The sequence below is a fragment of the Lissotriton vulgaris genome, chromosome 2_2 (genome assembly GCF_964263255.1).
Source record: "Lissotriton vulgaris chromosome 2_2, aLisVul1.2, whole genome shotgun sequence".
NCBI lineage: Eukaryota > Metazoa > Chordata > Amphibia > Caudata > Salamandridae > Lissotriton > Lissotriton vulgaris.
In genome coordinates this window covers 90,725,263-90,741,000 of record NC_141688.1, presented here as the reverse complement: position 1 = coordinate 90,741,000, position 15,738 = coordinate 90,725,263, and the positions used below count along the sequence as shown (strand labels likewise).

Sequence of the window (15,738 nt, the reverse complement as noted above, 5' to 3'; positions counted from 1 at the left end):
AGTGAATCAACCTGTATAAGCTTGCCATTATGTTTGAAAATAAGCTAAAACGGGTGGCCCCACGAGTAGAGGATGCCTTGCTCACAAAGGTCATTAGTGATGGGTTTAAAGTCCCTACGCTTGACAAGGGTGGAGGCCGCCAAGTCCTGAAAAAGCGCTGGTTGAGGGCCCGAAAATTGTACGGGGTTGAGGTCAAATGCCTTCCGGAGAAGCCACTCTTTGATCTGGAAGTGGTGGACACACACCAATATGTCCGGGGGAGGAGCCCTGACACCATGCGGCAAGCCAACACGGTGGACCCGGTCCATCTGGATTTCTTGATCCTCCTCTTCACCGAGGATCTGTCTGAAAAGCGCACCAACATACTCACGTAGGCTATCTCCCTCTACCTTCCATGGAACCGCCCGGATTCTAATATTGTTCCGCCGGGACCGGTTCTCCAAATCCTCAGCGTGGGCCTGGAGATCTAGGTTTTGTTCTGTGAGGTGAAGGACATCTTGCTGGAGTTGGTGGATTTCATCCGCAGTTCCCACGTCATGCTCCTCCAAGGTCGCCACCCGTTCCCCAATGGCGTCTACATCGCGTCGCATCTAACGCAGGTCCGAGGAGAGCTGCGAGCGAAGCTCCAAAATGTCCTCCTTTATGGCAGAAAACAGCTCTATCATGAAAGCTAAGGTCGCCGAAGCTCGTTGTCCTCAGATCGCATGGATTTGTCATCGGGCTGAGAGGCAGCTTGACCTGTCATCTACTGAAGCAGGTCTTTTAGTGGTTTGTACCTCTGGTTCCTGGTGGACGACATCTTGCTTCAGGCAAGGACCCATGCACAGTAGCACGCAGACAGGGCAAAGGTGCAATCAGCCCCCTGGGGGCACAGCTAGAGCCCCCTCACGTCAGGGTGCAAACGCATGCCCAGACAGTCGCTCCTCGTGCCACAGCACTATGCGGTACTCGTGGCCTTCTGGGAGAAGGGGAGCCACAGCGTGGTCGGGCCCCCACCCAGTCCTTTAGAGGCTCACAGATTCCAAGGACAGTGGTGTCGGCCCAGCAAGTGGAGGGCGCAACCGGGAGTCCACACAGCGTCCGCGGCAGAATTCGAGGGAGGGGAAGGGGGGGACACTCCACACTACCCACAGCGGAGCCTTCCTAGACAATGCCGTCTCCCACTCCTGGGCCGCATTACACCGCCGTCCGCCGATATACGGACCGAGCAGGCGGCCGAAGCTCTCCACATGCCGCCCCCCCACCACGCCCGAACAGAGGCAAAACTCTAGGCCCCACTCAGGGTAGCGGGCTCTCTCCGCACTCAGCTTGTAGCTCTCAGCCAAAGTGGAGCTCAAACCCTGATGAGGAGGCACAGCCCGTCGACCTACAGGCTGAAGGTAGGCCTCCCACTCCCCGCAGGGCTCTCAGGCCCCATTAATACAACAATGCTCACGCACTGTTCACACTAGGAGAGGGGTGCCCGGCCCTGCCACCGGCCTGCAGGCCTCACTGCTACAGTCTCTCAGAGAGGATGCACCTTGTTGCTCCCACACACTTGGACCGGGCCCTCTCCCAAGCTGTCGAGGGGGGCCCACAGAGCGCCCCAGGCACCAGTGCAGCGCTAGAGCTGCAGAGAAGGAAGCGAGACCCCGCTCACCCACGGTCCGCAAGGCCTACCACCGTCCGCCGACCCACAGACCGAGATCATGGCCCGCACCAGCCGCAACTCCTCTCCTCACCTCGTGGCTCACGGGTCCCTGCTCCTTGGCTCCCACCGCAGCATCCCAGGAGCACTCATACGGTCACCGGGGGGGGTTTGACCGCCGCCACTTCATAATTAGGACCGCCGGGCCGCACTGTAAAAAATTGCGGCTGTTCTTGGGCCCAGCACACCTCCTCACGCAACCTAGAGCCTCAGAGCGGCAAAATGGCAGCCGCTTCCCGGGCCCGTCACCGCTTACACTGCACCGCTGCTTCACTCCCGGGCCCGCCACTCAGTCAGCTAATCCGCAGCTCCGTTCGTGTTGGCAGTAGGCGGCCCCTGCAGCCCTGTTCAGCCAGATCCGCCGGGCCTCTTCCATATTGGGGCCGGGCCGTCTAGAAAGGGCGGAGAGCAGCACCGGAGCGCAAAAATAGGGATCTCTCCAGAGTCTGAAGTGTTAGCAGGGACAGCAGACCCCGTGGCTAGCTCAGATGGGCATCAGAAGGGGCATTATGCAAAGCTTTGTTCAAGCGGCACCGGAGGGACAGGAAAGCACGTCCTACTCCGCCGCCATCTTGGCCACGCCCCACTAATTTGCTCCAATTTTATGGAAAATGTACTCATGTTTAAAAACCTTCTTCCGCACATAAACGTTGAAATCAAAATTTGTGTTACATTATTTTTGCAAAACCTTCACATTAATCTTCCTCAAGACTTGCCTTGCTGCAAAATATTTTATATAACATTATATAATGTCGACTGTAACAATAACCAATGAACACTCTGTTTGCTCAGTTGTGCTTGATATACTTGGAAGACTCACCTTGATTTCTCCAGGCTTCTTGTGTCGTAATTCTTCTATTTCCTGCAGAGAGAAAAAAATACATGACAGACGGCTGATTCAGGACATCCGCATTCAGAACTTCCTGCATCAATTAGAGGCACCAGACATATAAGAAGAGGCAATCCTGTCTGTTCCTGGATAATGTGGCTCCTTGTTTCCTTTTTGCTTCACAACAGTATACCACACCCAGTCTTTTTCCTGTGTTTTTCTGATCCTTCCTTTGCAGAAGTCTATCACTACAACATGGCTCAAGGGCTACATTCTTAGAATTGTAACTATTTGTAACTCAAACTGTCTGAGTGAACGAAGCAGTGCTCTGTGTTTGTCCGATAAGGTGAATATTACTTTGTTATTCATGGCTTTCATTAAGAGCCTTTATGTTTATTTCAGTTTCTAAATCTGGTAACTCACTGCTACAACCAGCAACAGTTACTTGATGTTATGTTATTGTAATTTATTACACGTGCAAATCACCCCGGGAGGAGTATCTCTGGGTTATCTCTGATTACAAACCTCGCTACCCACCGTGGCTTCCTCATACAGGCCTTCCAGGCCATGCTGGCTGAGCTCTCTGAGAGCCTGCCAGTACAGCCCTGCTTTCCTACTTTGACTAGAAACATAAAGCACCGCTGTCGGAGGAGGAAGGAAAGCAGGGAAGATGGTGGAGGTTGGTTAAGGATGGCACGTAAGGTATTTATGTTTCAGATCTGTGTCAGGCATGAGAGGCTGTGCAATGTATGGCTCCCCCATAATTCCTCTTCCCCTGTGTAGCAGTTGAAAGTAGGGGCAGATAATTTTGGATGTCGTATGTAACATAAAATTACCGAATCTGAAATGTAGCCACCTACATCTCAATAGCCTAATACCGGTCGGTAATGGACGAAATTCGGTAATTTCGGTCGTTACCGACCGGTATTGGGCTACCTACATCTGGCCCTCAGTCATCTTCAATGCTCTATCCGACTTTATGTCTTATTTCTTGTTTACAGTGTTATGGAAACCAACATTTTGCATTTCATCCTTCTTAAACCTCTTGGTTGTAAATATCCTATGGAAAACCACATGAACCTGTTTCCCGTTCTACTTTCGCTAGATGGGTCAAATGGGTCATGAAGCCAGCACAGACGTTTCCCTTTTTTATGCCCAATCTGTATGAAGGGCTACGGCGTTCAAAGCATGTATTTCAGCTGGGTCCTTGGAGGACGTTACTAAAGCTGGCTGCTGATTTACTTTTTGAGCTTTCTAATTCAAACCAATTGCTCATCTTTGATGCAATGTAGTTTCACACCTTTAAAACTGTTACAATCAAGCATCTAGTCTTGTAATAGAATTTAAATTTCCCAACTAAAGTGACAAGAGGTTTGGGTTGTATTAAAGATTAGCAGGTGAAGATTATCCCTCCCAGCCCCTCACTGTTATCGCAACTATCTTTGTCCTTTCTAGTTTGAATTCAATATATTGTGCCACCAGAGAGGAGGTTCTAAGTTATCAGTCCTGTGGCTCTCTGTTTTCAAAGTTAGAATTTTGGAATTATCATTCCTTTAAGATTTCAGCAAACCGATTGATTTCAAGCAATTTCTTACAAATTGATTAGGATTATCTTTTGGCTGCAAAGAAGAGAAGGTTCGCTACTCAGCAGAAGTGGTAAGATGCCCACTGATTCGTGGATTGGCTTTGACGTCGCTGGAACACTAGAATGCTGACCTTAGTTAATATGTATTGTGTTAGGTTTTTTTCCATTCAAGTTATGCACACTTTTTTATCTTTGCTGCAGGAGGTTTTGTAATAAAGAAAACTTGCCATAATATTTGCCTCTGGGGCTTTAATAGACTTACTGGAGGAGATTTCCGAGGTCTCCCAGTTAGGTAACTGTATTTGTGCTTGTGCTCTCGCTCTCACCTGCATGTCCGTTCAGAATTTCAGGGACTACTGGTGGGATGTCTCTCGCGCCCTCTCATTAACAAATTATAAATTTTGCAAAGGAAGGCATGGGGCTAGTAAAGATACTTATACGGGTATCACATACAGTCACATGAAAGTAAAAATAAGTTTGGATTTAAAAGACATTTTAGGCCAGCAAAGGCTGAGTAAATATTGTTATGCAGAACAATCCCCAATAATCTCAATCTCTCATTTTCATTTTCCTGCCCAGTATAAATGGCTTAACCCCCCACCTTGCCTCATCTCTTTACACATATCATCTAGAAATGATTAAAAGGATACTGATTTCAATCAAGTACTGCTTTGACAATACATGACTGGTGCATGGCCTGAAGGCTTGCATGTTTTTGAATATTGCCGCTGCTTCTCACCTCCTTCAGAGTCCAGATCATCTCCTCTTTTTCCTGAGTGGCCTGCCTCTCCTTTACAAGCTCCTGCTGGAGGTGGTCCAGTTCCTCCGATCGGCCTCCAGATCCCAAACTAAAGAGTGAACATGAGCAGAAAACCCTCCATGAGAACTGAACTTCTTTAAGAACAGCAATCAAGCTCAGTGGGATACCAGCCGCCATTTCTGGGTAGAAGATATCCGCTCCGAATGGTCTTATCCGCATGCCTGGGAACTCACTAGTCTTTTAAAGGTAAACCATGACAAAGTAGGCAGAGCCCTAAAGACGGTATACCTTGAAAAAGTAGAGTTCACACTAGCCTTACTGTGTTCCATGGCAAGCAGGTGGGTCACCTCATCTCAGAACCATCTACCTTGACAAAGTAGAAGGTAAAAAAATCTTACAACAGTATACTATGACAAAGTAGGGAGCTCAGACTAGACTAGCCTTATAAAGAAATATCATTGTATTCATATGTATTGTGTTTTTGATTCATGTATTCCCACCTATATGATATGTTCACGCTTTCTCATGCTTGTAATGCCTATTTTTATGAAGTTTTTACTTTAATGTTTATTTCTGCCACCTGCTTATTGTAATTCTTCTCTTTCCTTCCCCTTCCCTTGCTTTCCCCTTTTATTCCTCAATAAATCAAACTTTAAAAAAATAAAGAAATATCATGACAAAGTAGCGGTCTCACTAACGTTATAACGGTATACTATGACAAAATAGAGAGGTCACATTAGTCTTATGACAGTATTCTGGACACTAATTCTTAACCCTGCCCTGACTGTATAGGTTCTCTCTACTTATTGTGTCACCTCCTTGCCCCCCCTTTCAATCTTTCATTTACGACTACCTCTCGCCATTTAATTTTTCGGGTAGTTCCCACCTATTCCCACCTGCTTTCCCCTCCCCCTTCACTCTTCACAGTCGTCCTCCACTTTCACTCCCTCTTCATCACTAACCAACTATACTAGCCCTGCTATCTATGACCTTTTGTTTGACTAATGTATTCTTAGTTAATTTACCTCATTTAATAATGATACTGTTTAAAATGTTCTAATTGTCTTGTTTATTACCTCATTGTACAAATGTTATATTGCAATTTTCCATTACCAAACCTTGTAAAGCTCTCTGATACTCTTGGGTCCAGCCAGCGCTATATAAAACCTTTTAAATAAATAAATAAATGCCATGACAAAGTAGGCAGAGCCCCTAGTATTATGTTGGTATACCTTGACAAAGTAGGGAGTTCACACTAGCCTTACTGTATACCATGAGAATGTAGGTGGGTCACCTAGTCGTCGAACAGTATACTGTGACAATGTAGGGATGTCACACTAGTCTTTTACAACGGTTTACCATGGCAAAGTAGTCAGGGTGCCAAGTCTTATGACAGTATACTTTGACAAAGAAGGTAGCTCACATTAGACTTACTGCATAATGTAATAAAGTAAGTGAGTCACCTAGTCTTAGAGCGGTATACCATGACAAAATAGCAGTTCACATTAGTCTTATAACGGTATACCACGACAGAGTAGAGAGGTCACACAAATCTTATAATGATATGTCAGGGTAAAGTATGGAGGTTACACTAGTCTTATAACAATATACCAAGACAAAGTAGGCGGGTCACACTAGTTTTATAACGGTATACCAGGACAAAGTAAGCGAGTCACCTACTCTTCTAAAGGTATATCAAAACAAAGAGGAAACGACCAAGATATTCATAAAGAAAGAAGAACTTTCATACACAGATTTCAGTGGCACAGATTATAGCATAATGCTTTCAATTTACCAAGCTTAATGCAATATAGAACAGCGTTCAATAATTACAACTGGGGTTTAAACAATGTTAGATCCCACTTCAGTAGAGGACGCAGGGGGTTTGCCCCTAGTTAACAATAGTATAGCTCAGCTTTCATCTTCATGCTCTGCATGATGTGAAACAACTCAGATGTTTTGGAAGTGACTCAGTGAAATAAAAACACGAAGGTCTAACGTTGCTGTTTACAAGTAGATGCCACACTGTGAGTGTCTCAATGTACACTGGTCATACACAACATACAATATGTACCTTGAGCCACAGTCCCCTATTGACCCAGCCTGACTACCACTCGCATTTGTAGTTCACAAAAGATGTGTTTGCCTAGAAGTTAATACCAGTTATGCACCTCTACCCTTTCCGATGATACCAAATTGGATTTGGTGAAAGGTGTAGCACAGAACCACAAGCCTATCTTTACTTTATCATTCATCAGTCTCTCTAAATAACAGGTTGCTCAAAACATTGAAGTACTCTAGCGGCGAAAGGACAGGTGTAGTAACATTTGATAACAATACATTGGTAGTTCCTATCTAACCACAACAACGAACAGCATGACTTCCATTGTGGGGCTTCTTGAGAGAGCTCATGTCAGAGGTAGGGCAGATTCACCCCTGGAGTGTTACTAGGCACTTTGTGTACCCTTCACCAAACATTTTCCAGAGTTTCTTCAATAATCTACCATGCTAGAATACTGTCTCTTCATTTATCCACTGACCAAAGACATCACTAGGGCACTGACAAGGTGTCCTATCACAGTATGAGGGAGTGGTGCATGGCATGGAGCTCTCTCTCCACTAGTACCTCAAGAAAATTCAGTCTTGGCTCAAGTGCCATCAATTCTGGGCCACTAGGACAAGAAAGCATACCCTCCCTTCCGTCGAAGCCTACACTACCAGCCCTTTGGTGTGAAACCACACAGCCACTGGTATAAACATGAGGTTCAAAGGCATACACATACACAAGTGTTTCTGTTGTATAAACAACACACTCATTGATGATGCAGTACTGCATATTCCTAGAGGGAATGACCCTGATGGTCTACTACATCAGCACACTCTATCAAACAGCAAATAAAACATCCTCGCCCCAACAAATACCACAATGACTCTCAAAACTCACTCACTAGGAGTGAGCCATGCTTCTTAGAGCACTGCCTCACACTCTGAACCTCCCTTTTGAATGAACTCTATTTCAGAATCTCTGCCCAACTCACCAAGAGGCTCCAGATCATTCAGAAGACAGCGGCCCAAATGACACTCAACCTCCAACCCTGCACTCACACATCCACTCACCTCAAGGGCTTCCACTGACTCTGCATACACAAGTGCACCCAATTCAAACCATTCACTCACACATACAAGGCACTGCACAACCTAGGTCCCACCTACCTGAACAACCACATCAGCTTTCACATCCCTACCAGATATCCTTGATCTGCCAGCCGTCTGCATGCCTCCATTTGTGCATCACCAGAGCTGGAGCCCGCTCCACAACTTTTTGTACCTAGCTCCTAAAGCCTGGAACAAACTTCTATTCAATTTAGAACCAGCAGTTCACTCCTAGAGTTCTTGAAGAACCTGATAACTTGTCTCTTCCAATAGGCCCCAGCTAGGGCAGCACCTCTCCCCTCCCCAAAGTGCCCGGATACCCACCTGGGTGATATGATTCTCTACAAATAAACATAACATAACAATGGGGAAATAGATCTAATATAGGTGGGCAATACTGAAAAAAGAAAACTGCTTTTGCATTTTGAAGGGGAAATCAGATGGCATTGAGAAGGTGGACAATCCTGAATGAAATGCCAGCTACCAGGCAGCATACCTTCCCGAAGAGGATCCAGGTATGTTCTTGTCCATTGAAGTTGCTCCAGGAATAGTCTGTAAAAAAGTATAAGATGCTATTAAAACTCTACAAGAGAGATTTCAACAGGCCACTTAGGAACAATGTTATCACTTGAGTCCATTAAAATCACTTGGTCACAATAGGATCACTTGGGTACAATAAGACGGCTTGGGTACAACAGGATAAATTGGTTGAAATAAGACCATTGTGTAGAATAAAATAACTTATGTACAACAAGATCACCCCAGGACAGTGAGGTCAATTGAGAATCATAAGACCACTTGGGCACAATATGGCACATAGCTAATTAGTCGACAAACAATGAACAAATATGATTATGCAGGTAATGGGGTTAGCACATTTAAGCATTGAGAAGCCAGTGACTTGTTCTAATAAGAATTATTTTACTACTGATTAAGCAAAGTGTATCAATTTATTTAATGTAAGAAAAAATCAGGAGGCCCCCTCTATGGGTTTGTCTGGGACCAGGGGGAATAGAAGAAAATCACGTGGTGTCCCGTAATAACAAGTCTATAGATTGGACTAAGGGTCAATATATAAATGTTAGTAATAATCTCTGAGACGAGATAACAAAACCTATCTAGGTTTGTTTGTTAAAGGACAAAGTGCTAGAGGTAAGAGGTTCTAGTATTATAAGCTTAGATGTCAACACTTTGGATCACAACATTTCTTTTAGTCAGAGAATACTAACATTTGATACACAATTCTGGCATGCACTAAGTAAATAAAGTTGTTCTCAAAAAGTTGAAAGTAAAAACCATATACACATTTTATTATTAGTTTTTTATAAAACATATATTATGACCACAGTTATTTAAAAACATTGAAAAAAGTACATTTGAATTTGCTACTTAAGTCATAAAATGCAAAACATAATCTTTAAAAAAGAATCAAACATTGTCGACGCGGCGTTTCGTTTTTTTCTTATGACAACACCTTCTTCAGGACAGATTCTTAGAGATAAAAAAGTTTTGATTTAAATTGAACCCAACAATGGAGTCTTGTTGCCTTAAAGCCCTTTTAACTTGTATATGGCTGTAGGCTCTCAGTGCAGCTGTAAAGGATAATTTTAGCTGTCTTCAGCAGTATTCAATGCTGCTGTACACACTGTTCAGGGGAGCCACCGTTTTTTCGAGGGGAAATTTTCTAAAACCGTATTTCTTGCTTATAGTCCACGAATCACTGCAGCCACAGACCTTCTTGTATTCGCTTCGATTGATCACATGAAGATGAACCTGGCGACGCTGTTCGTGAAGGGAGCAGGGAGGCCGACCAAATTCTAGCTGAGATTGAACTCTATACCGCACAAAGAAGTGAGGTCATCCCTGATTTTTGATTGTGCCACGAAAATACAATACAAAGGGCTTTAAGGCAACAAGACTCCATTGTTGGGTTCAATTTAAATCAAAACTTTTTTTATCTCTAAGACTCTGTCCTGAAGAAGGTGTTGTCATAAGAAAAAAACGAAACGCCGCGTCGACAATGTTTGATTCTTTTTTAAAGATTATGTTTTGCATTTTATGACTTAAGTAGCAAATTCAAATGTACTTTTTTCAATGTTTTTAACTCTATACCGCACAAAGAAGTGAGGTCATCCCTGATTTTTGATTGTGCCACGAAAATACAATACAAAGGGCTTTAAGGCAACAAGACTCCATTGTTGGGTTCAATTTAAATCAAAACTTTTTTTATCTCTAAGACTCTGTCCTGAAGAAGGTGTTGTCATAAGAAAAAAACGAAACGCCGCGTCGACAATGTTTGATTCTTTTTTAAAGATTATGTTTTGCATTTTATGACTTAAGTAGCAAATTCAAATGTACTTTTTTCAATGTTTTTAAATAACTGTGGTCATAATATATGTTTTATGAAAAACTAATAATAAAATTTGTACATGGATTTTACTTTCAACTTTTTGAGAACAACTTTATTTACATAGTGCATGCCAGAATTGTGTATCAAATGTTAGTATTCTCTGACTAAAAGAAATTTTGTGATCCAAAGTGTTGACATCTAAGCTTATAATACTAGAACCTCTTACCTCTAGCCCTTTGTCCTTTAACAAACAACCCTAGATAGGTTTCGTTATCTCTTCTCAGAGATCCTTAATAACATTTATATATTGACCCTTAGTCCAATCTATAGACTTGTTATTACGGGACACCACGTGATTTTCTTCAATTTATTTAATAACAGATCAGAAACTGGCAACTACTGGGGCAAAGAATAATACCTCAGAGAGGGCCTTGGGAAATTCCATAGAAGTTTCCAATTGAAATGTAGAGTAATGCTTAATATTGGCCTCTGATAGATGCACCACCATTCAAATCTTGAGCTACAATACAAACCGGGGGATTGATAGAAGTACCCAAAGAAACCTCAGTCATATTAACTCTGCTTGATGAAATTCAAAATACTCTCTTGGTTGCCAGAAGACTGTAAGAACTGTCAGACGTTGCATGGAGTTGTCCTAAGTGATAACTAAGCTGAGTTTCTTTATTGCATATGAAATAGAGTTGATCGCACCGTTGAATTGATTGGCAAAAACCAATCACCCTGAACTGACTACATTTCAAATTAAAAATTTGTATTTGCTGCAATGACAACTGTACATGTGGTTTTTATTGCCAGATGCAAGGGGTGGGTTCTCACTATGGACACCTTAGTCAAAAGTGATCGAGGCAATGTATCTGTGAGCAGCTGAGAGTCCACAAAAAATTGAAAATCAGGACATTGGAGCTAGTCTGGGAATGTATGATGAAAATCATTAACATATTGAATATGTATAAGTGATCTTGTTTTGTGCCCTGACATGTAAAATGGGTATTTGTTTTACTGGATAGAAATGAATAATAAAATAGAAGAGTATCTCGCTCATATTCTGGAGGATGTATTAAATGTAATTTTTTTAAATGTTAAAACAAAGACTGACTCAGTCATACAGCCTATCATCATTCAATTAAGCAATCCTGCAGCACATTTTATGCAACGAAAATTCAGTCAGCCACCAGCATCTCTAGAGAGGTGTTCTCCATAGTTAAGTTGTTAACATTACTCTTTTCAGTTTTCTCTGCTATCTCGCCCTTGTATGAAAGATGCAATGACCTAATGAAGTTGCTCGATCTTCTTCTCTCAAAAAGTAGGTAACATCTATTCTCATTTCCAACTGATGTGAAAGACTTCCTATGCATGAGGGTTTGGTTTAACACATCTGACGACACCTATGGACTTTTCAAATGTTATGTTATCGAGCGGGTTGAAATGGGTTCTTTATGCTCTTCTGTTAAATCTGTCTCTCTCTTAGGCCCTGTGTCTCCATCTATTTTGAAGCAGGGTTCCGTGGTGATTTATCCAGTTCTATGTGAGATTCTAAATTGTTCGTTAGCCATGGGCTGTGTTCTCCAGAGATGGAAACATGCAATGGTAGTCCTGTATTCAATAAACCTCTACTCGATTATCTGATTATCTGATTATCTGAGGCCGGAGAACTAGCGACTAATCTCCCTGTTACCTCATTGCTCTAAGATCTCCAAGAAACATGTAAATAAGCAACTCTCCAACTTTTCAGAAAGCAAAAATGTGCTACATAGTACTCAGTTGGAATTTTGTTCATCTTCCAGCACTGAATCTGCTCTGCAACTGGCCACTGAATCGATGTGGTACGTCTTAGAGTCTGTAGCACTGCTGATTTTGACACTGTTTCTCATAGTACCCTGTTAAAAAAAGTGATTTCAGCAACGAGGCTCTGCTATGGGTTGACTTTTTTTTGCAAGGCAGAACGTTTCAGGTTTCTCAAAAACTGTTCCACTCAAAAACACTTGCACTGTGCCAAGGAGTAACTCCCTGAGTCCGACTCTTTTTAATGTTCATATTCGCCCCTGGTCTGATATGATTGAATATTTCAACTTTACCATAATTTCATACACTGGCGATACACCGCTGATTATCACTCCTTCTCAAAATAGTAAAAATGCTGCTTCCCAGTTTCATATGTGCCTCTTGGAAGTAGCAAACTGGATGGACAATAACTGTCTAAAGTTAACCAACAAGAAGACCGGGGTACTGCTTTTGGGCAAACAGCCTGACATTTCGTCAACCGCATGGGGACCTGGGACCTCTAACAACCAAAAGGTCTTTGTATCTAGCTACATTATACGTGTTTAGATCATCAAGTAAATATTCTAGGTGGAAAATGTTTTGGAATATTAAAAATCCTTAAGAATATTTTAGGAGTTTTACCTTTGTCAGCCCAAAAATTCAAGCCAAGGTTATTTCCAGTCTGGATTACTGAGATCCCCTGGACCTTGGCTTTCAAAAAATGGCTCAATCGACTACAGCACATTCAAAATTCTGCAGTGCATCTGTTGTTGAAACTTCCCAGGCACGACTCTAGTGTGGCCGGATTGAGAGAACTGCACTGGTTCCCTGTTAAGAAGAGAGTTGCCTTTAAAGATCTTTGCTATTGGTATAAGGATCTGTCAAATATTGCACCTTGGTACTTTCAGTCTTAGATTAAACCTTATGTCCCAGTTAGGAATTTAAGATCATCTGATGACAGGTTAGCTCTGGTCCCAAAAAGTTAGAATTGGATGCAGCTCTTTAGGCCATTTGGCTCCTAAGACTTGGACTACTTTGCCTTTAAATATCCGGCAGGCACCATCTGAAGCTTCTTTTAAGAAACTTGATTTGTTTAAAAACTTGGCTTTTAACCCAATGCTATTAATTTTCCCATATGAGCATCTCTTGTTGGAGTGAAGGTCCTGCAAAGAGATGCTTCATTGAAGTAGCCATGCCCTCTATACATCTGCTTTCATTAATATTATATTATTATACCCATACCCATAAACCACGCCTGTAACAACACATTGAGAATGGAGCATCTTAAATAGGCAAGATACTTTACCTTAGTTTGTGAAACGTTATGTTATCAGCATTTCTGCCATTTGGACACCCATAGAGCGAACTCGAAGTCTGGGTGTGTCACTTTTGGGCTGCTTATTGACATAGAAATTATAGTGGGGTGTTATTGTGTCTGGTGTTAGAGATAACTACTCAGTTTTGTGTTTAGTGATGATCCTGATTGGTTTAAAGCGGTCATCCATTGAATGATGTTACAGTAGGTCCTGAAATCCCAGCAGACATCATAAAACAAAGTAACATTCTGCAAATGCCAATTATTGTAGATGGTGAAGGATGCAGGACTAGAGAAAGAGAACTGTGCTTTTGTGTACTTTGCATGCCTCCTTTACAGGAATAACTTCTTTAAGAATAATTTTGAGGAATGTGTTTTTCTCAAGGCGAGTGAACTGTAAGCCTCTGATATATATATATGGTCACACATATATGTATATATGTATTTATATATTATAAGGGTTATCCACTTTCTGACCAGAGGAATGTGCTAGGCTGTTGGAGAGGGGCACTATTTTGCCGAATAGATGACCTGGTGCGATTCTGTTCACACTGGGATGCGATTGAGCAAAGTAATGTTCTATCATTATGGCCTTTGCAGGCATTGACATGTGTGAGAAATGGGTTGCACTGTTAGAGCGGCATCTTTCTGCCAACTAGGTATTTGATACAGCGCTGTTGTAGTCAGAATCCTGTCACATTCAAAAGGAAATTCAAGACCCACCTTGTTGTTTGTTAACTCCCTCTTGTACCCCCCAGGCATCGCGCCGGGACACTCATGAGTATCCGTGCACGCTACAAGTGGACATAACATAACATACACATCAATAACATGATATGATGCATTCTATGGCTATACAAAAAAGCCTAGATAAGGTGAATAGCAAAGTTACCACAACGAAAGGCCAAGCATGTGTGACTTCATCCACATTGACCCATTTTGATTATTTCTTACAGGAGGGTGTCCATGGATGAAGACCTCTTCAACATCTTTATAAAGTATTGAGTTTTAAATATTATGATACTTAAATACCATGTCAAAAATATTCCTAACACAGAAATATCAAGTCCCATAATACTGTTGTCAAAAATATTGTTTTCTTGGCCTATATTATGGTTTTAAATTACATAATTTTCTTTCATATTGCTTACTTAAATATACTTGTAAAACATATCGTTTTTGTTTCATTTATTGTATTTTAAGTAAAATATTAATTTTTGGTGGTAATATATTAAGCTTTTGTTTTATTGTTTGTGATTTAAAATGTTTAATTTTATTTACTTAAGATAGTAATTTATAATGTAGTAGCAGATTCTTGCGTTTGGAGGAGAATAGAGTGGGAAGAAATTTAAATTATAATTACTTAATTTTATTATTAATTCATTCTCTATTGAAAATTAAATATTTAATTGATTAATAATTATTACATAGTTTACCAGTTAGCTTATGTATTTAAGTTTACATTTCAAGTTTATATTTTGAGAATTTATATGCAATTTATGTAATGTGATTATGTATTTTTACATTATTTCATTTTTTTATTGTTGAATAACATTTTTAGTATCAACAATTTACAGTATGTTGAAATGTTTTTACTTTTGTTGGTAGTGTCAATTTCAGTAGCAATCTTTTTTGTTTTTTATTAGGGGAATATGATGGGAAGTTGATTAAGTACAAATAATTGTAGCTTAATGCAGAATAATTTTAATTGCTAATTTGTGATATAATTGATGATTAATGATGCACATTGTTTTATGCTTGAATTGTTTGATTTTTATTTATTTTTTAATTTTGCAGTATATTTAAATATGTTTATGTTTGTTGACAATTTATATTTTAGCAGGGGGTTGGTGGTTGGTTTTGCAAGAGAATAAGGTGGGTTATTACTGGGTTTACAATATATTTTAGATTAATTGTTAATGATATTTATTTAAGTACTAATAATCATATATGTTATCGTGTTCATGTTGTAAATATTATGTACATTGACTGTTTTTTAGTAATTTAGTATTCAGTGTTTTAATGTGTGTAAAATGATTTTTTTTAATTCTTAAAATAATATTCAAGAAGAATTGTTGTTTTTATCTTAAAGTAGTAGTTTTTTGTATTTTCTGTGTTTTTGTGGTACGGAGGAACACTTTTTAAATATTTATTTATGTTTTTAAAAATACTTTCATATAGAATATTTAAATTTAATTTATAATATGGTTTTATTTTATGTATTTACATTTTTCATACAAAATGATTAGGAGGTGGAATCTTTCCAAAGTCCTACAT

At 40.9% G+C, this 15,738-nt stretch overlaps 1 protein-coding gene across 1 annotated transcript in view; it reads right to left on the bottom strand.

Moving 5' to 3' along the window:
* The window catches only part of LOC147729064 (uncharacterized), a 274,377-nt gene that overhangs the window by 149,441 nt on the left and 109,198 nt on the right, over nucleotides 1-15,738 (bottom strand). Inside the window, exons 15-17 of the mRNA XM_086959346.1 lie at nucleotides 8,511-8,566; nucleotides 4,841-4,949; nucleotides 2,508-2,549 (exon numbers count right to left, since the gene is read on the bottom strand). Of these exons, the coding sequence (XP_086815472.1) occupies nucleotides 2,508-2,549; nucleotides 4,841-4,949; nucleotides 8,511-8,566 (207 nt within the window). The remainder of the gene's footprint in view (nucleotides 1-2,507; nucleotides 2,550-4,840; nucleotides 4,950-8,510; nucleotides 8,567-15,738) is intronic.